General features: G+C 41.3%; 1 protein-coding gene across 4 annotated transcripts; it reads left to right on the forward strand.

Annotated features, from left to right (window-relative positions):
- The first annotated feature begins 80 nt into the window (after nucleotides 1-80).
- On the forward strand, nucleotides 81-21,399 carry Bnip2 (BCL2 interacting protein 2). 4 transcript variants are annotated; one of them, NM_001436461.1, is given in 11 exon segments: nucleotides 83-271; nucleotides 5,494-5,600; nucleotides 6,208-6,275; nucleotides 7,212-7,388; nucleotides 9,199-9,375; nucleotides 10,335-10,437; nucleotides 11,418-11,549; nucleotides 12,819-12,905; nucleotides 13,009-13,107; nucleotides 13,785-13,820; nucleotides 16,663-21,399. In NM_001436461.1, coding segments are annotated over 10 exon segments (981 nt in total). In that variant the 5' UTR covers nucleotides 83-271; nucleotides 5,494-5,550; the 3' UTR covers nucleotides 16,715-21,399.
- The last annotated feature ends 163 nt before the right edge of the window (nucleotides 21,400-21,562 follow it).

The raw sequence follows: 21,562 nt of genomic DNA on the forward strand, positions 1-21,562 counted from the left end.
AGGATAACGCCACGCCCCTGCTTCCTCCCTCAGCCGCGCCCGGCGCCGGTCCGGAGGTGGTCACTTCCGCCGCGGCGTGCTCACTGAATCCGGGTCAGCTGCTGCCTCCGGGACTGCAGCTGAGACCGTCCGGGAAAAGCTGGGCCCCGTCTCCACAGCCGACCAAGGGCAGCGGGCTCTGCCCGGCGCCACTTTCTGCGACCTGGCCGTCAGCCCCACGTCGCCGGCCTGGAGGGGCAAAGAGGACGAGGGGGCCGCGGCTTCCTCCGGGGTGAGCGCAGCCGGGGTAGCGGGCCGGGCTAGGGCGCAGCTGGAGGGCTGCAAGAGAATCCGCCAGGCCAGGCGGGGGCGGCGGCCGAGGACTGTCGCGTTCGCGTTCCGGGTCCGAGCGCTGCCGGGCCCCGCCCTGCCTCGGACGCTGGTGCCAGTCTTGCGTCCCCTTCCTTTTCCGTCTGTGGCCGAGAGCCTGGGGCGGAACCTCCCGGTTCCTGGCTTCCCCTAGCCACGTTTGTTCCGTGTTCCTAACCGGCGTCAGTCCGGAGCAGAACAAAGAAACTTGGGCGTGTAGTGCACCCCGTAGCCTCGGGGAGGTGGACGCAGACAGCATACTATCAATCATCAGGGCTCTTTTAAACCTTCCTTAGTGTGATACCTAGGGTAGGGTGTGTACGTCAATGCCCGATGCTTGGTTGTTCTCTGACACTTAACCTCTTCATTTAAATACCGACCCGGATGCTTTGGATTGCTCTATGCATCTGATGCCACTGAAGAATTCTAACTAGGTCTGTTCACGTTCAAGCAGAAACTTATTTGAATCTATAATACATTGCTTCGAAACTTCCTTTGTCCTAGGAACTCTTTGAGGACACAGCTTTTGCAGTATTAAGGTATTTCTAGTGCATTCCATTTGCGATTGCATCTTAGTATTGCTTTCTTTAGCATCACTTTTATTTTCATCAGGATGTTTTCCCTCATACTTGAATTCCCACCTTCAATGAAATGCGCGTTTTCTTATGATTTATTAGAATCTTTTAATTGTAAAATTTTTCTCTCTTTTATTTTTCCTCAAAAGTTTTTTTTTTTTTAATGTGTCTGTGGCATGCGACTGCAGAGGGCATTGGAACCCATTGGAACTGCTGGCAATTATAGGCTGTTGTGGTGGGAACTGAAACAGGGTCCCCTGAAGAGCAGCAAGGTTGCTTAACCACTTACCCATCCCTCCAGCCCTCACTTGTAGAAACTCTGTAATTCCTGAGTGGATGTTTTCTTCAAATTTAGAGTTAAAGTTATCTAATTAAGTCACCCATACTTGAAGTTACCAGTGTTTGGTTGCCTTGCACATTTTTTTGCTTGGTTCTTAATCAGTCTTTCTCTATCTCTCAATGCTATCATTAGGTCTTTTCTAGCTGTAGCTTGATGTTGCTGAACTAGGAAATGTGGCCCATGTGTGCATGGAATAGGAACTAAGTTACCATAAACATAGTCACATCTTTGGGTATACCTTTCACACTAAGTATACCCAGATCTGGTTTTACAGACCTATTTGCATGGACAGATCTGCTATAGTTCTGGGAATCGGGATGTGGGGTCTGTCTTTTCCCTCTTGTCTAAGGTTAAGGGCTAATAACATTGCATTCCCACATTTGTTGGTCAGTAGAAGCCCTAACTACGCATCAGTTTTGAATGGGTATAGAAGTAAGGTAGAATACTCTTTGGAGCAGTGCTTCTTTGTGTTCTCTCTGTAGCAATGAGAGAAGAGGGCGTCTGAGAACAAAAGTTATGTCTCTAGACCAAGAGTGGCTTTGGCTGGCACTGGTCAGTTCTTGTGTTAAGATTACATCCCACAAAGCAAGCATTATCACAGATAGTCCTGACTTAACATTGTAACCAGCTTCTAACAAGCAGACTCTTTGAGATAGGGTGTTAGAGTTTAGTCTACTTAAAGGTATCAATACATCTCTAGTACATTCTGCACACTGATAATTTAATAAATCTATTCTTAGAGGTGTTTATCCTATGTTATGTTTTTATAGTTTTGAGAGAAGTTAGCACCATTCTAGTTTGTTGATTGTGTGTATGTGTGTGTGAACACTGTTGTGGAAGCATTTTGTCCTTGAAACCTACAAGGGGAGATGACTCAGTGAGTAAGGGCACTTGCCTAGAAACCCTGAACCCCTGAGTTTGACTCCCAGAACCCACATAAACCAGCTGTAATCCCAGCAGTCCTATAGCGAGATGGGAGGAGAAGACAAGAGAAACTTCTTGAACTTTATGGCCAGCTAGCTTGGAGCTAGCAAAGAAAGTAGAAGACAGACCCTACCTCAAAATAAAGTCGACAGAACCACAACTAAAAATTGTCATTTGCGTGTGTGTGTGTGTGTGTGTGTGTGTGTGTGTGTGTGTGTTTAAAAGATAGAATTTTAAAGGGAACAATGACAAGCAGGTATGAAGGATTTTTCCAGGGACTTTTGTGGACTTTTGTGTGGGCATATAGGCTGTCCGTAATAAATGAAAGTAAAGGAAGCAGAACCTTTCGTGTTAGTGCAGGCTTCTGCCTTTGTGTTTGCTCTCAGCATGCACAGCAGTTACTTAAACCTATCTTAGCAGCAGTGTTTAAAGTATGTAACCGTAAAGTTACCATGAAAACTGTCAAGTCACAGCCTACATAGGTCAAAATAGGATCCTAATACTTCATTCTGTCACCTTCCTAAACTGCTTGTAGCTTCCCTCCTCTAGCTTGTTTGGATAGGGAGGAGTCTATCATCTTTGATTTTTAACCTGACTAGGGGCGAAGGCTGTTGATTTCATTATGACTGCCTCATATAACTGGCATAAAGATATCCTAACAAGCTGCCCAGATACAGATTATTTCTGTGGAAGTATGTTATTTTGCCAAGTAGTGTATTAAAGTACTATTTCTGTAGTCTATAACATTTTAGAGTTCTAGAAGCAAAACTGGGAAGGCAGTGGTCTTGGGAGTCAGAGGCATCCAGATTCTCTCAGAGCAGTTAATGCTTTTTTCAATGCCTTTCTTGCTGTTTCCTGTTCCTTCTGCTGCCTGGTGATAAAGTGCTTCCAAGAACAGAACTCGATTGTTGGCTTTGTTTTCATCTACCTAGTCTGCTACCCCCGTCGTTCTTGGTGAAATTGTGGAGTTAGTCTATTTCTCTCTGTTCCTTCTTTGTTAAACTAGCCTGATAATCGTCCCTCCCCATAACTAAAAATCCATGATAATGTGTGTGACCAGCACATGACTGAGAACATTAGTAAAATTGAGGAAGTTGGCTGCAAGGGCTCAAGGAGTTGGGCTTCCATGTTTGCCTGTGCTGTGGAGAATGGAACCCAGGGCCCCAGGCGCTGAGCAGTGTCTGAGCACCAGCACCGCTCTCCAGGTTTACTTTGTAACAGGGTCTTACATAAAGGCTCAGGGTAGCCTTGAACTTGCAGTCTTCCTGCCTCAGCCTCTGAGGGAGCTGGGATTACAACCCTGTATGTAAGGAGCCCCCTTTTTGTTGTTTGGTTTTAGTCGTGTTAAGACAAGGGTCTAGCTACATAGATATCCTAGGCTAGTCTCAATCTCAACAGTAATCCTCTTGTAGGCCTCAAAGTACTAGGATTACAAACCTGAGCCTTCATGGCAGTTTTGAAGGAGTTAGTTTTCAACTAAGAAAGTAATAAATGCTAAGAGAAATAAGAGAAATAAAGAACAACTTTACCAACAGTAATTTACATTGTATATATTTATGTTCCCAAAAAGTATTTTCATAACATTTTTAAGGGAAACTCATAATAACTATTTATATAATTCAGAAAGCAAAAGAAACTTAAGGGTTGACCAAGGCCTGGCCCAGTTCTGGTGCACCGCCACTGTGAAGCCCCGTAACGTGCTGAGCATTGTGCTGATGTTAATGTATTGATTACAACTGCCAGTTCCTGCTGTTACTTCTGAGATTTTTTTTTTTCTGGTTATTTAAAAAAGATGCCCAGAATATTCTGCTTCTCCCCACCCCACCCCCAGTACCCAGGAGAAAGGCAGGACAAGACCGAGGGAACTGTTGTGGTTATTTACCCGCACGTAGTTCAGTAACAGAACGTCAGCACGTTATCTTTTCTTCCCAGTACTAATAAAAAGGTTTGTAAAATTGTAAGCCCTTTGAGACTTTCCCACGTATAAGTAAATACTCAACCTGGGAGGCAGAGACTCTAGTCATTCATTGAGGAATGAATTTAGTTTGCTGTATGAAACTTAACAATTCAAGCATTTAATTTCCTTTAGTTTGTTTTTAGAATATCATTTGATATGAATGTGAATAGCTCTCGTCTATTAGAAAGGTTTTGGGTGGTGTTTCGTTTTGTTTGGTACATGGTTTTTTAAAATCGGGTATTAGAGAAGGACGTGGGTGCGCTGCTTGGGCATGCTGCCCTTTCTCTGTGTCAGCCACTCGGAACTACTACTTTGTTTTTGTTTATATTTATTTTTGTAGCTCCAGTTATGATGTATGGCTCTTAAGAAAAATTCAAAGGTAGCATCCTGGCCAATACCTGTAGTCCCAGAACTCAGGAGATTGGAACAGAAAGGTCACAAGTTTGAAGACAGTCTAAACTGAAGGGCAAGGATGTGTCTGAGAGATTGAGAACTGTGTCAATGCTGTCTGTAGGAACTTGCTCTGTGTTACTCTGATGTAAACGAGTTAACACTCAGAGTGCCTCCGTGTCAGTGATCTGCCACCTGCTTCTGTTGAACTTCTTACCAACTGATAGTCATGACTTTTTAAAGATTTGTTTGTTTTTTATTTTATGTGTGAGTGATTTGTCAACATGTTTGTGTGCCACATGCATGCCATACTCTCGAAGGTCAAAGAGGGTATGTAGCACCCCTGAAACTGGGGTCTCAAGTGTCATGAGGGTGCTGGGAACTGACCCCTGAGCCATCTCTCTTGCCTCTCTTCATGACTTATACTGTACTTCAGCTGAATTATTCTGTCAGACAGAAAGTGAGTTGGTGCAGAAAAAAACAAGATTAGCGTTTAGGGCATGAATTAAAATAGATAGTTGCACATGTGACAGACAGCATCAGTAGATGGGACACCGAGTTATGAGAAGGGCGTGGCACAAATGGGAAGCACATCATCAACCAGTACAGTCTGCTGCTGGACAGGCTCCACACACTGAGTAGACTAAGTGGCTAGCAGTGGTGAGAAGGAGCCGTAAACACTGCAGAGCGCTGGGCTCCGGTGGCTGTGTCTGTACATGGAACGCACTCCTGTGCTTCAGGATCCACCCTGTGCAGAGGGCAGACAGCCAATTTGTTATTCTATAGTAGAGACGCCATTTGTCTATCTGCAGTAGGTCAAGTCTCATAACCAGACCACTGAGCTAAAGCCTCTGTGGCTGCTGGCATGGAGATGCGAGCTGGAGGGGAGACTGCTGCACCTTTGCAGCAGATGAAGGGCAGAGGTGGAAATGAAGCTGTTGCTCATCTTTCTCCCCCAGGACCTCGGCTGCCTGGATTGCCAGGAGCTGGAAGTTGACATTGAGTCTAGGCTGAGGATGGAAGGTGTGGAACTGAAAGAAGAATGGCAGGATGAAGACTTCCCAATGTGAGCGGTACTTTTTATTAAACAGATTTGGACCAAAGCATCAGGATTCCTTTAATGAAATGTCAGCTCATGAATGCTGGGCTTCTTTAAAGAGAAGGTTACAGTGATCACTGGATACTAGGAGATGAAAGTTATTTTCTACCAAATATGTGACTGACTTATCTTTTCACATTTATTTGAATCATTTCAGCTTCAGGTTTTAGGTTTTTGTGCTTTAAGCTAAAGTCTTAGGTTTTTGGAGGAATGGGCTATCAGCTCTCTGAAAAGTGAATGGAGTGCCAAGCTGGTAGGATCCACTTGTAACCCCAGCACTGTGGAGATGGAGACCAGATCCCCAGGCCTACCTGCCTGGGCCATGTAATTAGTCCCAGGCTGGTGACAAATGCTGTCTCAAATGGTGGACAGCCCCGAGGAACATCTGAGATTTTCTCTGACTGCAACACACACACACACACACACACACACACACACACACACACACACACTGGTTTGTAGAACTTTTGAAACATAGCTTTAGTCCTTATAATTGTGACATTTTAATGGATCTTTGAGCTTCAAAAGAGTTATTTTTAATTTCTGGAATAAAGAGCTTATCTATGTCTTCTAGACCTTTACCAGAAGATGACAGCATTGAAGCAGATATACTAGATGTAACTGATCCAGACAGACAGCCTGGTAAGAATTTGTGTTACTTTTGAATACATTTCTTTACATATATAGAGAGAAACCAACAACATTGAGCCCCCCATCCCACCCCATAGAGGGCGTCAAAGGGCAAATTTTGGAATTCTTGAGAAATTTAACTTTATAAAATAGTATATCTTTGGTTTTAGAAATTTTTACAAGGAGCAAAAGAGACTATTTAATAAGAAATGACAATAAAGTCTGTCTCTGTTGTTTCAAAGGAAATTGGTACTTTCTTGATCTCTCTTTTTTTTTTTTTTTTTTTTTTTTTTTTTTTTCTTTTTTTCGGAGCTGGGGACCGAACCCAGGGCCTTGCGCTTGCTAGGCAAGCGCTCTACCACTGAGCTAAATCCCCAACCCCGTCTTGATCTCTTGACAAAGAAATAATCGTAAATAATTCTTTTAAGAAGAGACAGTGCCACTCTCCAAGTCCACTCAGACATCTCACAGTGCTTATAATTAGTTCCCTGAGCCCACTCTCCTCTCCTGGACTCTGGGCGCTGCACTCAGGTGCATCCACCCACACATAGACACACATGTATGCACATACTTAAAAATAAATTGGGTCTGGAGAGATGGCCTACAGTTAAGAACACTTGCTGCTCCTACAGAGAACCCAGGTTCAATTCTTACATCCACATTGCAGCTCACAGCCATCTGTAACTGCCGTTTGGGGGATCTGAGGAATTCTTCTGGCCTCCTCAAGCACTGCACAGAAGTGGCGTGCAGACATAATACGCAAGCAAAACACCCATACACACAAAATTAAAACAAATACAATGTATCTACTTATAAAAGCAGCAGCCGCAGTCACAACCAGGTTTTATTAATTAATACTTTGGAATTTCCTTTTAAATGTTTTTCTGAGGAATGAAGTGACTAAAATGTCTGAGTAGTCCAGTCTTCTTCCTTGTTTTCCAATTTCAGGCTCGTTAGAAGTTAATGGAAACAAAGTACGGAAGAAACTGGTGGCCCCAGACATCAGCCTGACCTTGGATCCTGGTGAAGACTCTCTGTGGTCAGATGATTTGGATGAAGGTGGAGAAGTTGACCTGGATGGCTTAGACACCCCCTCAGAGAACAGTGATGAGTTTGAGTGGGAAGGTAATTCACTCTTTATATGAGCCTTGTGAATGAATGTTTATATTACACAGTGTTTACCATGGTGTTCTCTTTAGGAAAAATAGGATATGGCCAAATCTAACATAAAGCCTGCTAAAGTCCATTGAAGGATTTTGTTTGAAATATGTTATTTTTTCTGCAGTTCCTAAGTTTGTTTCTAAAGTAGAAGATTCTGAAAATACTTGAAGTTTTCAAGACTAGATTATGCAGGTAGATTTCTTTTAGTTTAGTTTTGTTTTTCCTTACTTCCCCAATATTGTATAGTTTTGATTTTTCATAGTTGCTTCCAAAGTATTATCTAATATTCTAGTATATTCTTGTCAGTCAATCGAGGAGGGGAAAAAAGTCCTCAAAGAGACATAAAAAATAGACTAAAAAGCACCTATGGGGCTGGGCATAGTGGTACAGCCCTTTAACCCCGGCCCTCCAGAGGCAGAAGCAGAAGGATCTCTTGAATTCTAGGCCAGTCTGGTCGACATAGTGAGTTCAGTGACATTCAGGACTACATAGATCCTGTCACAAATAATAACACTAACTATGTAAGCGTGGCAGAGAAGGTGCTGAGGACAGCTGCACCTGTAAAGCTGTGCCTTGAGGAGCGAGTGCTCAGCCCCAATCTGACACTGCTGCTCTCCTATTCAGTGTTCAGAGGCATTGGCGTGTGTTTTGCTGTGTGTGCTTTCTAGAATTAGGCAGTAGTTGATTGTGATTTTAGACAGATGTTAATAATCTTTTCATTTCATCTTTAAAGTGAATTTTGCAACAAAACTGTACTTAAAAGAGGTAGACAATAGGTAATGAAGAGTGATACTCTGTAGTTTTTGTTCTTTTTTTCCCTTCCCTGTTTTACTGGTTCAATAAGCAGCCCAGTAAGAAGCAATCTTTTATACAGACACTGAAATAGTTTTCTGCCTGTGTGTTTTGTCTCTTCTCTCCTTAACGCTGCTGTAGTCATTTCCTGGAAGGATATTTTCCGTTAACAGCTTTGTCTTGGAAACAACTAACATGCAGTAGGTTTCCCCTCCCCCCATCTTTTGGTAAGGACTATCGTACTAAAGTTTTGAAAATCATTCGTTTTAAATCAACTAAAGCGCAATCTGCAAACATAAATTACACGTAATCATTGGAGCTTTGGCTGGTGTTAATTTGTGTAAATTTTTGCATGTGTTCTTCAGAAGTCCATGTCTGCTTTATAAAACTGATCAAAGGGAAAACAATCGCCAAGTAGTTAACCACTTTCTATCTCGTATTACAATGTTTTGTAATTAGTGTATGTGCTAAGAAGGCAGTTGGCTCTCGGGTAGTTACTGGCAGTAAGCTGCGTCAGTAACTCTAGTGGGCACTGTTGTCCTGAATGGAATCTGGAAAGGCACATGAGGTGCTGAGGTTCCGATTGCTCTGTCTTTCTTAAGCCTGATGTAAACATTGCACTCTAACGTGGTGCTTTGTTGAATTGGGCAGCAGAAAGTTCAAGTAAGCTGATTTTAAAGACATAAATTGGCCTTAAGTAAGAACAAGCCTTTTCTTGTTATAAAAGTGATAATGTCAGCTTATATATTAAATTCTCTGTAAATAATTGTATGTGGTGACGTGCACCTGTGCTCCCAGATGCTGGGAGATTAAAGCAGGATCACCTGAGCCCATGAATGCGCGGCTAGCCTGGGAGCCACACAGGACACCAATAAGAAAACAGAAAACTTGGAATAATCTAGATAGTAAAGTGGTTAACATAAATTTTGATTTTTATTGTGTAAACAACAGTTTGTGATTCAAAAGCCTTTTATTTTAACAGATGATCTTCCCAAACCCAAAACTACTGAAGTCATTAGGAAAGGCTCAATTACTGAATATGCAGCTACAGAAGAAAAGGAAGATGGACGCCGCTGGCGCATGTTCAGGATTGGAGAGCAGGACCATAGAGTGGACATGAAGGCAATCGAACCCTACAAAAAAGTTATTAGCCATGGAGGTAAGGGTTAGGGCGGATCCTCTGGATCTTTAGATACTGTTTCCAAAATCTAAATGCTGTCAAAAAAAATGTATCTAGAGATAGTAGCTTATTTTGAAAGAAAAAGGTTTACCGCTTTGGGGATTTTTAATGTAAATGTGTGTTTGGCCTGTATGATGTCTGGACACCACCACTTAGCTATCTCGTGTCTCCATAGAGGCTAGAAAAGGGCAGTAGATCCTCTGGAGCTGGAGCTAGGAATGGTTGTGAGCTTCCATGTGGTTGCTGGAGTCAAATCTGAGTCCTCTGGAAGAACAGCCCGTGCTCATAGCTGCTGAGCCATCTCTCCAGCCCAAGGATTATAAAAGGTTTGAAGTAAAATGATAAAAGGACAACTGAGAATTACTTATATATATAGAACTGGAAAGATGGGTCAGCAGTAAGATTACTGGCTGCTCCCCCAGTGAACCCAAGTTCAATTCCCAGCACCCACATGACAGCTCTCAGCTATCTGCAGCTCCAGTCCCATGGGATCCAGTACCTTCTTTGCAAGCATTTACACTTATCTTAGTTTACTTAACTAATTCAGTTGGATGAGTTTCAACAAAAGTTTGTGTATGTCTCAGTTTATTCAAAATACATGTATGCACACATAGGTACGATCCACGCTCATACAGAACATTTCCCTTTGTCTATGACTCTCCACATTTCCAGTGAGCCCATCCTCTCTAATAACCACTACTTACAATCTAGCCTGTGGTCAACTTTGCCTCTTAAGAAATGTCACGTGACTGGTTTCTCAGTGTGTGTTTCTTGTCATTCAGCATGTTTCTTAGCTACATCCATGTCGGGGTCTAGTTTATTCTCTGTCAATGTCATTGTTCATCAGGAAACTCTGCATTCACATGTACATAGTTAAAAATTATAATCCTATAGAGCAAAATTATGCCAAAGACTTTACCCTTCTTTTTTCTTCCCAGGCTATTATGGGGATGGCTTAAATGCCATTGTTGTATTTGCTGTCTGTTTCATGCCTGAGAGTGGTCAGCCTAACTATAGATATTTGATGGACAATCTCTTTAAGTAAGTATGGCTTTGGGGACCCGTGTTCAAGACAGGATTTCTGTGTATCTTTGGCTGTCCTGAAACTCACTCTGTAGCCCAGGCTGGCCTTAAACTCACAGAGATCTGCCTGCCTCTGCCTCCTGAGTGCTGGATTAAAGGCCTGAGCTACTACTGCCCACCTAAGTAACCGTATCTTAACAAGATGTTTGAACAGAATTCTGAACTGATTAGGCTCATAATTTATGCAAGTCTTGTAAAAATTAGAAAGCAAGAAGCCAGCTTGATAATATGGGCCAATAATCCCAGCTGTTCAGCAGGTTAGGGGAGAAAAGGATCACAAGTTGACGGCATGTCCAAACTATATACAGATCAAGGTTAGGGTCAACCTGGGCAACTTAATGAGACCTTGATGCGAAGTAAAATGTCAGGAAGAACTGGGGACACAGGGGAGTGACTGCTCTGGCCTGGCATATATATATTCCATCAGGCAATAGCAGTAACAACATACATAAGTCGTCCTATTTCTGAGTCCCCAGGTCTTTATATTTTTAGCATTATGAAACTGTATTTTCCAACTCAGTAGAAAAAAGTTGCATTTTAAAATTATTATAGATTATCTTATTCAACTTGAGTATTTGGAAACATTGCTTAAAAAGGTAACTGACCATCTCAAAATTATATGACTAAATTACTTACATCCCTGAGACTTGACCTAGTCACTCTTTTTCTTGGCTTAGTGCAGTTTTCCATTTTGTACAGTGAAGCTCTCAAGCATACACAGAGAAAAGCCGAGCCTGCCGTGCCTGGTCCCCCTACCCCGACCACACACGTGCCACTCAGGCTTCAGGATCTGCTGTGGCTTTGTTTTAAGCAGTCCCACCATCACCTACTGCTGGTGCTTGCTCCGACTGTGGAAGAAGAAGGGAACTGTGTTCCTTTGGGAGCCTGTTCAGTCCTGAAGGTGATGTTTACGACATGTACTTAATTTGTTTTTATAGATATGTTATTGGCACTTTAGAGCTGTTGGTAGCAGAGAACTACATGATCATTTACTTAAATGGTGCGACAACGCGAAGGAAAATGCCCAGTCTGGGATGGCTCAGGAGATGCTACCAGCAAATCGACAGACGGTGATGTAGACTTGGCTGAGAGATTTTTATAGTAGTTTTATTAGATTAAAGTATACTTTCTGTTGGCATTTAAAGATAACATTGATTTTTCAGTTGTACTTGTCAACCTGTGAATGTTTTTATTTTTTTAAAGATGACACTGAACAATGTCATGGCGAATAACTTGAGTCTGCTTTTAGTAAGAGTAGCTTTAATTCTTCAAAACACCCGGGGTTGCTCCCATTCTTTCTTACGCCATTTGGAACACATGATTTAATACTCACCCTCTGCTGTGTACTGTACTCTGGGGCCTGGGCAGTGCACAAGTTCTGTGTAGAAGCCAGGAGTCACTAAGCTTACTACTGTAGTGCTGTCCTCTTGGTTTGTCGAGACAGTTTCTAGCTCAGACTTGGAGCTCTCTGACCAGGCTAGTAAGCCAGGTACCTAGAGAGTTCCAGCACTGGGAGTACATACCTGCCACACCATTCTCTTCTTTTTTATCTGGGTTCTAGAGAATGATAGCTTGGGCCCCGTGCTTACACTATAGGCACTGGACCTTCTAGGCCATCCCCCAACTCTCAGGTTTTTTAAAGATACTCATCCAGCTATAGTTTTTCAGAACAAACACTAAAAATGTGTTCTCTTGAGAGTCATTGTCCACACCAGTGGAGTGACTTTAATCTTGCTAATGGTTCAATTTTACCCTCGTTGATTGAAATGGTTTACCCCAACCTATTAGTAGGTTTTTTTTTTTTTACATGCAAACATACTCACTATCTTCTGAGATTTTTTTTTTTAAATACATACAAATATCTAAAAAGAGGCTTTTACTTTGTAGTAAAATTTTTAAATCTCAAAAATGTTACTGGGTCTGACTCTTGTGCTCATTCCTTTGGTTTTCCCTGCCCCGTCCCCCTTTACAAGTTAGTGCTTTTCATGGTATTTGAAGCAAATGTCAGTTTCTCCCTAGACTTGAACAGAAAAATACGGTTACTTTCATGTTGAGTATCAGCTCTTTCCTTGCAGTTCAGTGTGTGTGCTGGTAGATTTGAAAGCAGGCAAAATGAGACATGAATTTGGACAAATTAAATAAATTCTATTTCACAGAGTAGGAGGGATATTTAGAACTTAAGAATCTATTTTCTTATCTTTAGAAGTGTTATACTTAAATGAAAATTTTTGCAGACTTTTTCATCTATTTTGTACAGACTTGCATTATACTTATTTATGTCTAACTTTTTGCTACAATTTATAGAAATTTGTATAATTTTTTTTCTTTTTTTTCTCCAGATTAAGGAAAAACCTAAAGTCTCTAATCATTGTGCACCCCTCTTGGTTTATCCGAACACTTCTGGCTGTTACAAGACCATTTATCAGGTAATTTTCTGAGAGTCCTTTTTTAAAAAAAAGTTCCTTGTATTTAAATGTCAGTTTTATGTGTCACAAGTCCTGAGGGTATTGTTTGTGTTTTTGTCCCCAGTTCAAAATTCAGTCAGAAGATTAGATACGTCTTTAATTTGGCTGAACTGGCGGAGCTTGTTCCCATGGAGTACGTCGGCATACCAGAGTGCATCAAACAGTGCGTCTCCCTCCTTTGTTTCTCTTCCTGGATCTGGGCAAGAGGGCTGCTTCTCTGTCTCACTGTGCTCAAGAACACAGGGCTGTAAGGAAGAGGTAGAGGAGGAACCTGTTTGTCCCACAGCCTTCCCTCACAGCTTCCCCTTGCAGCACCAGGTTTGCATAACCGGAGGGGACTGTGCTCATGAGTCCTTCTGTACCTTACGTGCTGTTTAAGTCTGAGAGATGACGTCCTGAGGAGGCAGTCCTGTAGAGTCGCTTCTCTACTTGACATGTTACTCTCACGAGTTTATCGTGTTACTGTGTTACTGAAGGAACTCCTATTGCTAAAGAAACAAGTTGTTGTTTAAAGCAGCCTGGTCTTAATATTTTCCAGAAATTAGAATTTTCTGTTTCATTGTTCACATCCACCTGCCTTCTAAGAGACTTGGTGAGACTCTTGGTGTGAACACTTGTCATCGAATTGCTGTGGTGCAGGAAGTGTTTCTCTTACTGTTGGTCTTAGGGTTTAGGCTTAAGTGTACCCAAACCAGAGTTTACCGAGTTGATTTTTATTTTCTACATCATGTGAAAGTGTTAGCATTTCATACTTGTGCCTACATAGTTACACGTTCAGTCTTTTTTTTTTTTTTTTAATCTCAAAATGTGCATTTACTGAAATAACTCTTCCCTACCAAGGTATGAAGAAGAAAAGTTTAAAAAGAGACAAAAAAGGTACATGCACACCTCGACTGGGTTGCATCTAGACTAGTCCATTCGCATCGCACAGACTAACCCTGCTGCTCGTTGGTTAGCTCGCAAACAGAGAATAGCATTTGTAAATATAAATGTCGCCCAGAACCCAGTACAGGGCGAACCCCAGCTCCTCCTGCTCTGTATGAGCATGCTCAAAGCCTGTTCACATCAAAGCCCTCCCACTCTGTGTGCTGGTCTCAATACTGATGCTGAACCCAGAGAAATGACTGGGAGCCCTGGTTAAAGTCCCAGGTCCTTGAAGCCTCGCATTTTGCTTGTGGAATAGGTATACAGATGTTCCCAGCAGCAGCTTGGGCCGATGATTATATTTGCAATGCATATACTCTTTAGCTAACCAACATTGATTTTCTTTATATGCTTAAATAGCCTGCTAACCAGTCAGATCTACATGTGATAAAATACCTAAAATCCAGTGTACCATTTAACAGTTAAACACTCTGCTTTCTTCTTTAAATTTAATTTTGAACACTTCTTCTTTGAGTGTAACAACCTTTCATTTGTTAATGTCTTAGTGTAAAGATGAAAGGCAGAGTATAAATAGTTTACTGTTTTATATAGTAGTTTAGAAAACTATAGGCCTTGGGCCCAATTTATTCATAGTTTAGTTCGGGAGTGTTTGTTTTGTTTTGGAGCTGGTCTTAAATCTGTCTCAGGCTGGCCTCTCTTTCACAGAAGGGCTTCAGTGTCCAATGTGAGGCTGCGGCTCTACCACCACACCCACTGTTAATGAGTTTATTTTTAAATTTTAACAGCATTAGCAATTGTGACTTACTATGACCTCGGAGACAAATATGAGAGGTTCCCATGTGTTCCTTTAACCTCTGTGGGCTAGTTAGAGTCTTTGCTAGTATAGTCTTAATTCTGAACAATTTGATTCTTTTGGTGAGAATTCAGCTAACCATTTAAGAGTTATTTCTGTGTGACACTTTACAGTTTCAACAAGATTCACTGATCTTGTGTAAAGCAGTACGTAAGCAGCTTGAGTAATGGAGTCTGCTTTTCTCTCTAGGCAGTGCTGTGTATATGCCTGACAAGTGGATGAAACTCAAATATCATCGATAATTATAGATAGTAGTTAGAAGCCACCTACCTTCTAGACTTTAAAATGACTTACTGGGAATTGGTGCTGGCAAATACCTTTAGTCACAGCACTTGAGAGGCAGAGACTGGCAGATTCTGTGAATTGAGGGCAGCCTGGTCTACATTTTTCCCCCCTGTTGAGGAAATGCCCCTTTAAAAAGGTTTTAGTATTTAGTTGCTGTCAGAAGTATTTCAGGCATCACATAAAAAGTACAATTTAAATGTTTTACTTCCGTTGTTTGAAAGCATTCGAGGTTGTTCCATCCTGAGTATTCCTCCCTTGGAATCCCCTCTGCTTTCTCACCTGTCCTTAATCTATGTTCCCCTGCTAAAAGATAAACATAGTCATTTATCTTGGATTTTTTTTCCCATTTTGCTTGTGTTCAGTCCTCAGCAGGGTCATTACAGATGTCTCTTAGCACTTAATTCTTATAAAACTTCCTTTGGTCATTAAAAGGATGATTTGGAAATGTTTAATTAGCTCTAAATACAGAAATAAGTTTAAGACAAACTTAGGATAGTGGATATGGCAAGCATCTATTAAGTGAAACCCAGAGAGGTGTTCCCAGTATTTGCTAAGAACTAAGGATTGAAGTATAGTCTATAGTCCTTTTAAATGTTTTACCTGTTTTCTTTCTGGAATGTGGTGTCCTGTGGCCAGGCAACTGTCATACTTCAACAATGCCTACAATTACTTCTTAACAGTAGTTCATATTTAAAAAATCAGTTGTATATTGTAGACCTTCCTTAAAAAGACTTATCTTTGATGCCAAGGTAATATATTTTTGCAAAAGATTTTTGCAATATATTTTGCTTTTTACTTTTGATTGATAGATATTTAGGTGATTGTAGGAATGGAAACAGGTGTGAAAAGGGCCACCCTGCTCTGTGTACTAGTGTGACTTACATATCCCACACCAGCCATTCAGGCTACTACAGAGTCAGTACTGTTCCCACATTATCTTCTCATCTCCATGTGCCTACATTTTCGTAGTACCTCTGGCCAGCCAACCATTAATCCAATGAGATTTTTAACTCGTGTAGATACTTCTGAATGTTGAGTCCATATGGCTTACTGTCAAAATAAATGAAAAGCATTCACACACAGTGTACCAGTGAATTCCAGACAATAGGTGCTATTGTGTAATACACAGTTTAGTTCTGGATTTTAAAGTGCTCATTGGTCAGTTGGTGATGTAAGTGACATATTTAAAGTTCAGTTAACAGTCATTTTTGAGAGAGTTGATGTTCTGTCAGCAGTCTTGTCCACTAAACTTCCTGCTGTAATGCAGTTATAAGTCATCAGCTCTCAGGATGTTTATGGCTATAAACATAAAGTACCCTGTGGTCGTTAAAGAAGTAGTGACGGGTTGGGGATTTAGCTCAGTGGTAGAGCGATTGCTTAGGAAGCGCAAGGCCCTGGGTTTGGTCCCCAGCTCTGAAAAAAAGAACCAAAAAAAAAAAAAAGAAGTAGTGACAACATTTGTATCCTTGCCAGTGTCCTGTTGCTTAGAAAAATTCTGTTCCTTTTGGGAAATGTTAGTTTGATTTTTTTTTTATTGTTGTTGTTGTTTTTGTTTTTTAACTATGTTTTGTTTGCAAAGCTTCGTTTTTTTTTTTTAACAGAATAATCTGCTAAAAGTAGTAGCTTTCAGAAAGAAGTCATTCAGTTGCCGGTGTCATGACTATTTTTAATTAGCTGTGTTTTTTCATTGAACAGAGTTGATCAAGAGCTTAATGGGAAACAGGAACCACCAAAGAGTGAGCAGTAAGTTCCGCATCCATCCCGGAGGAGGCAGAGCACCGGGGGCAGGGCTGTAGTGCATCCTAGTGCACTGCTGGCTCAAGGGTTTATGTCATCTGTTACAAAATTTACTTGACTTCTTTCCAAATGAACTCTTGTACAAGGGACTGTTCACTGCTGTCATGGTTTGCAACTGTTGAATTTAGCTCTTTAATAACTAATTATATTGTAATCGTTTTATATTGCTAAATAGCAAAAACTACACTTTATATAAAACAATTTTTACATTTGTTTATTTGAAATGATGCATCTTCAGTAAAGTATTTATATACATAAATGACAAAGGAAAGAAATAATATATATTTTTATGTTTGGGGGCAATATTTTTTAGTGTGTACCTATCTCGTGGATGAATATGTACAAGTAAATAAGACCACGATTTTAAGTGTAAAGTGCATGTAAGACTTTGTTTTTGTAAATGGTTGGATACATTTCCTGGGTAACTTAGGCTGGGTTGTCCTAAAGCAGGGGCAGGTAAATTGACGCCAAGAAGTACCTAAGGTCATGCATGTGGTCTGGGCAGTAGCAGCAGCCTGAGCTTCTCCTCACCTGAAAGCACGTTGTATCTTAATGTGGTGGAAAGGCAGGTGGGTGAATGACTTGTTTTCCTCTCTGAAGACATGTTGGAACTAGAACTAGAGATTTTGAAAAGCTAGTAGTTAGGGTTTATTATATATTTGTATATAAGGGACACTGTACTTTACCCAAAGTCAGAACTGTTCTAAGAAGAAAGCAAGCTCTTAAGATGTGTTCAGTCACGTGAGCTGAGTGGTGTCGTGTGTGTGAAGCTGTGAGGTGTGCAGAGGCTTCGATGAGCATTCATGGTCAGCTGCATCTGTAGAGCAGATGGCGCTATGGCATGCTCTCACAGTGGGGCACTTTACCAGAGTACGTCCTCGCCGGCTGTCCGACCACAGTGGTATTTGGCCTCAGCAGATGGGCGTTCTCGCTGCTGTCGGATGGTGTGACAGTGCTGTCCATGGGTCAGTTCTGTAAGTGCTGAGGTGCTACTGCTGTGCACCCGGGATGCCATTTGCTGTATGTAAGCCTTTAGCTCATGTGGTTAAGTACCTTGACTGAACGTTGAAATAAATATTATTTGTGCCTCCAACCAGGGTCTAAAAGTCATTCTAAAACAACAGATTTGTCTAGTCTTGTGTCATGGACTTGCCTGGTGTATGTATGTTTAGTGCACTATCAGCTTCACGACCCCCAGCCTGTCATGTAAATTGTTTACAGAAGTGATCCAGCAAAATAACATTGAACAGGCGTAAACTAAGCTTAGGTTATTTCCTCCCACACTGAGCACATGACCTTCACCATTGCAGTTTTTAGGGTTAAGCTTCTATTGCAATAGGGAATTTTTCTTTATTTCTTTGTCCTTCTTGGACATAAATTTGACCTACTAGATTAAAACCAGTTATGGTCAAGCTGGAGGACTTTGTGGATAAAACATTTCTCCACAACCTCAGCCTAGATCCAGGACTCGTGTTGTTGCAGTGCATTGAGCCAAAACCATTTTGCTTGTGTTGATGAAGGAAACTTTGAGAATAACTATATAACACCAGGCATGGTGGCATGAATTTAAGGGCAGCCTGGCCTACATAGCTGCATAGACAACCTTCTGAACTTACCCAAGAGTCGCGAGTAGCTTGTAGATACAGTGGCTTACAGAGCCTCTCACCTACCTTGTCTCAGAATGGACTGAGCTTTGTCTTTGGTTTTCTTCCACATTAAATACTAAGATCATCAGTTTCAAAATACAGACGATAGCCTCAGCTTTTTACTGTGTTTTACTTTTTGCAGAAATGGTTGGTTTGGGGTTTTTTGTTTGTTTTGGGTCTTTTTAAAAATTAAAAGTAGCCTATATTCAGTTAGAACATGGAGAGCTGGCTCAACAGTTGTAAGAACACTTCCAAGTTTAGTTCCCAGCACCAATGGCCAGCAGCAGCTCACGGCTGCCTTTAATTCCAGCTCCAGGGGATTTGCTTCAGTCTCTGGCCTCTGGGCATCTGCATACACATGCACACATACACAGAATCTTTTTTTAAAAATGAATAAAATTCACAAGGAACAGCCTAATATAATATATACCTTCTTGCCTAGGGAGTCTGAAACAGAATTCTAAGTTGGGGCCTATCTGGGCTACATAGCAAGCCCTTGACTGAAGAAGAAGGAGAACAGTGCTTTAACTGCACTTGAATGAATGTGGTATAGAGATGTGCCCACAGTAAATGTAAACATACCTGTACAGCTGGTGATAAATAGTAGGTTAGAGGAAAAGCCATATTAAGTTGATATTTAATTGGTACAATATAACTTTTTCCCATGTCATATTTTAATTTTCATGATTAACTGAGATGAAAATGCATAGAGTAATTCTTTGACTTTTTTTAATTCTTTTGACTTTTTTTGCAGGAGTCTTAGCTAAATTTGACAGGTTTAATTCAGGTTTAATTCAGGTTTTTGTTACCATCTCTGTTACTTTGGCTCTGACTGCCCTCTTTTTATCAAGTTTTTCTTAGAAAATAATGTAACTCTGTTCTGCTTGTGTTCCTGAAAAAGCACCAAGGGAAGCTGTGAGGTTTCCACCTCACATTGAAGCCTTTAACCAGGGGCAAGAGGGGCCAGGAAGTGTGGTGCTAAGCAGAGTTAGAAGATAAGTGAGAAAATGGGCCATTAAAAAGGCTTGGTTATCACCTACATGCTCTCTTAAGGAACGTACTCTGTATAGCTGCCGGTGGTTTCATTTCCCATTTCCATACAGAAACAGATGTAAGGCATGGATTGACGAGGGAACTGCTGGTAGCCCTGGGATGATACTCTCCTGTCCTTTGCATCTTCAGGCAGAAACAGGTCTGAACAATGGCGTAGCAGCTACAGTCTCCATGTCAAGACCAATCCCACCCTTCACAGTTGGTAACGTTAATGTTGGCTTCTGTGCTACCTGTCATGACTTAAGTGTCACCAGCTCCTTGACAGTATTCTTCCAGAGAACTTGTGTCATGTTCCTGCAGCCATGTATGTGAGTGCTCAGGGAACTTGAAGAGATAATCTCATGAAGTGTGCTGGGAATTAGCACTGTGACACATGTAGCAGAGCAGGCCAGTTTCTTGATGGAATTGGTAGGTCTCTATGAAAGGTGACAGTAGCTTTGGCATTCTTTGTCCCGTGTTTTAAGTAGAGAATTGTTGCTGGAAGATAGTGGTGCACACTCTTTATCCCAGCACTTTGGAGGCAGAGGCAGGCTGATCTCTGAATTCTACAGACTGAGTTCCAAGACAGCCAGAGAAACCCTGTCTCAAAATGTAGAAAAATTGTTAACACTGTTAGAGACACAGATAGTTGACAATAGAGGTAGTCACCCCATTCTGCTTTGGTTTTGTTCTGCTGCCTCCCCTCCCTCCCCTCACCCCTGTTTTCCTTTGGTATTTTAGACATTGATCAGTCATATCTCAGAGGGCTGGAATAAGAAAAATCTATACACAGGTGAACACTTGTACTAGTGAGAGTTTACTTTGTACTAGAAAATGGGAATTGGGTAGTGGGCCTTGCTAAGACCATCAAGAAACTAGGTTTAAGCTGTGTTCTAAGCTGGTACAAATGACCTGTCAGAGGACCCCTTTACCTTCAGCTCCCCTTCTGAGATCCTAAATTCTGAATTCAGAATCAGGATGGCAGAAGACAGTAATGGAGCTTTTAAGTTCTTAATGGTAATTGAAACAAAACAGGATGTGAAACAGTAAGAGGTAACTTTAATTTGAATAGGGCAGTTTGTTGCTATTATATATAATATGTAATGGTGTGGAACCAAATTTAAAATACTTTGAGAAATTCACATAGAACATTTTAGGATCAAGCACCAGGTGAAAACCAATCATTTTAGGACCTACCATGGTCATGTACATGTGATTCCAATACTGGAGGCTAAGGCAGAAGGATTAGGAGTTGGGGGCCAGTCTGGATTACTTAGCAAGTTCAGGACAACCTAGGCGGGTGTACAGAGTGAAACCTGCCCTGGGTTTGGGGGTGGGGTGGGGTGGGCGTGATGGTGGAGTAACACATTGCATTAAAATTAGTTTTAAAATGATAAAAGCTATTTCAGATAACTGCCTTAAATTTCCTACAATAATTAAAACTTGGAATTCGAAGTTTTTGTGTATTTGTATACTCCATCCTACCTTCGTATATAGACTTCCAAAGGTTAATGTCCTAACAGCCGCTACAATGTTTACTCATGAAAACCCAGCTAGTAAATATTGGTGTTCAGGGCTGCCAGCTTGCCCAGTCCTTGGGGTTCTGTTCACATAGAACACAATTCGGAGTTGATCAAACACTGTTGCACTTTGCTTCATACTTCAAAACAACTTTCATTAGGAGCTCACATGCTGTCACTTAGACAAAATTAACTCACTGTGACCTTTTTGCTGTTCTTACATAGTACTGACTCTAGTGTTGTCATTTCAGTGAGAATTCAGTCTGTCTGTCTTCGGGAAACGGCTCTAGTTCTAGGCAGTGAGAAGCAGCTCTTTAGCATCCGCAAAGTGTGCTATTTTCTCTTCCTTTGACTTGTTCGGAATACAGTGGTGTGTCCTCATTTGTTACACGTATTACCATAATATTAATGCATCTTAATAAATCAGTTGGAATATACATTTGTGCCTTGTTTTCATCTTTAATTGTTAACTTTTTATACTGAATTACCTGATGAAGCTTTCAAGTATCAGGCCTTTACAACCCTGCAGTGTGGACCCTTCTGGTTCTTTTGATAACGAGGTCAACCTGTTGAAAATCTTAACACTATTTGAACTTTAAT

This window comes from Rattus norvegicus, chromosome 8 (genome assembly GCF_021556685.1).
Source record: "Rattus norvegicus strain SHRSP/BbbUtx chromosome 8, alternate assembly SHRSP_T2T, whole genome shotgun sequence".
In the NCBI taxonomy this organism is placed as follows: domain Eukaryota; kingdom Metazoa; phylum Chordata; class Mammalia; order Rodentia; family Muridae; genus Rattus; species Rattus norvegicus.

Coding starts and splice junctions, on each gene's coding strand:
- Bnip2 (NM_001106835.1), top strand. CDS start 5,551: ATGGAAGGTGTGGAACTGAAAGAAGAATGGCAGGATGAAGACTTCCCA. Junction 11,550..12,818: donor TACCAGCAAATCGACAGACG/GTGATGTAGACT, acceptor TTTTTTCTCCAG/ATTAAGGAAAAACCTAAAGT. Junction 12,906..13,008: donor GTTACAAGACCATTTATCAG/GTAATTTTCTGA, acceptor TTTTGTCCCCAG/TTCAAAATTCAGTCAGAAGA.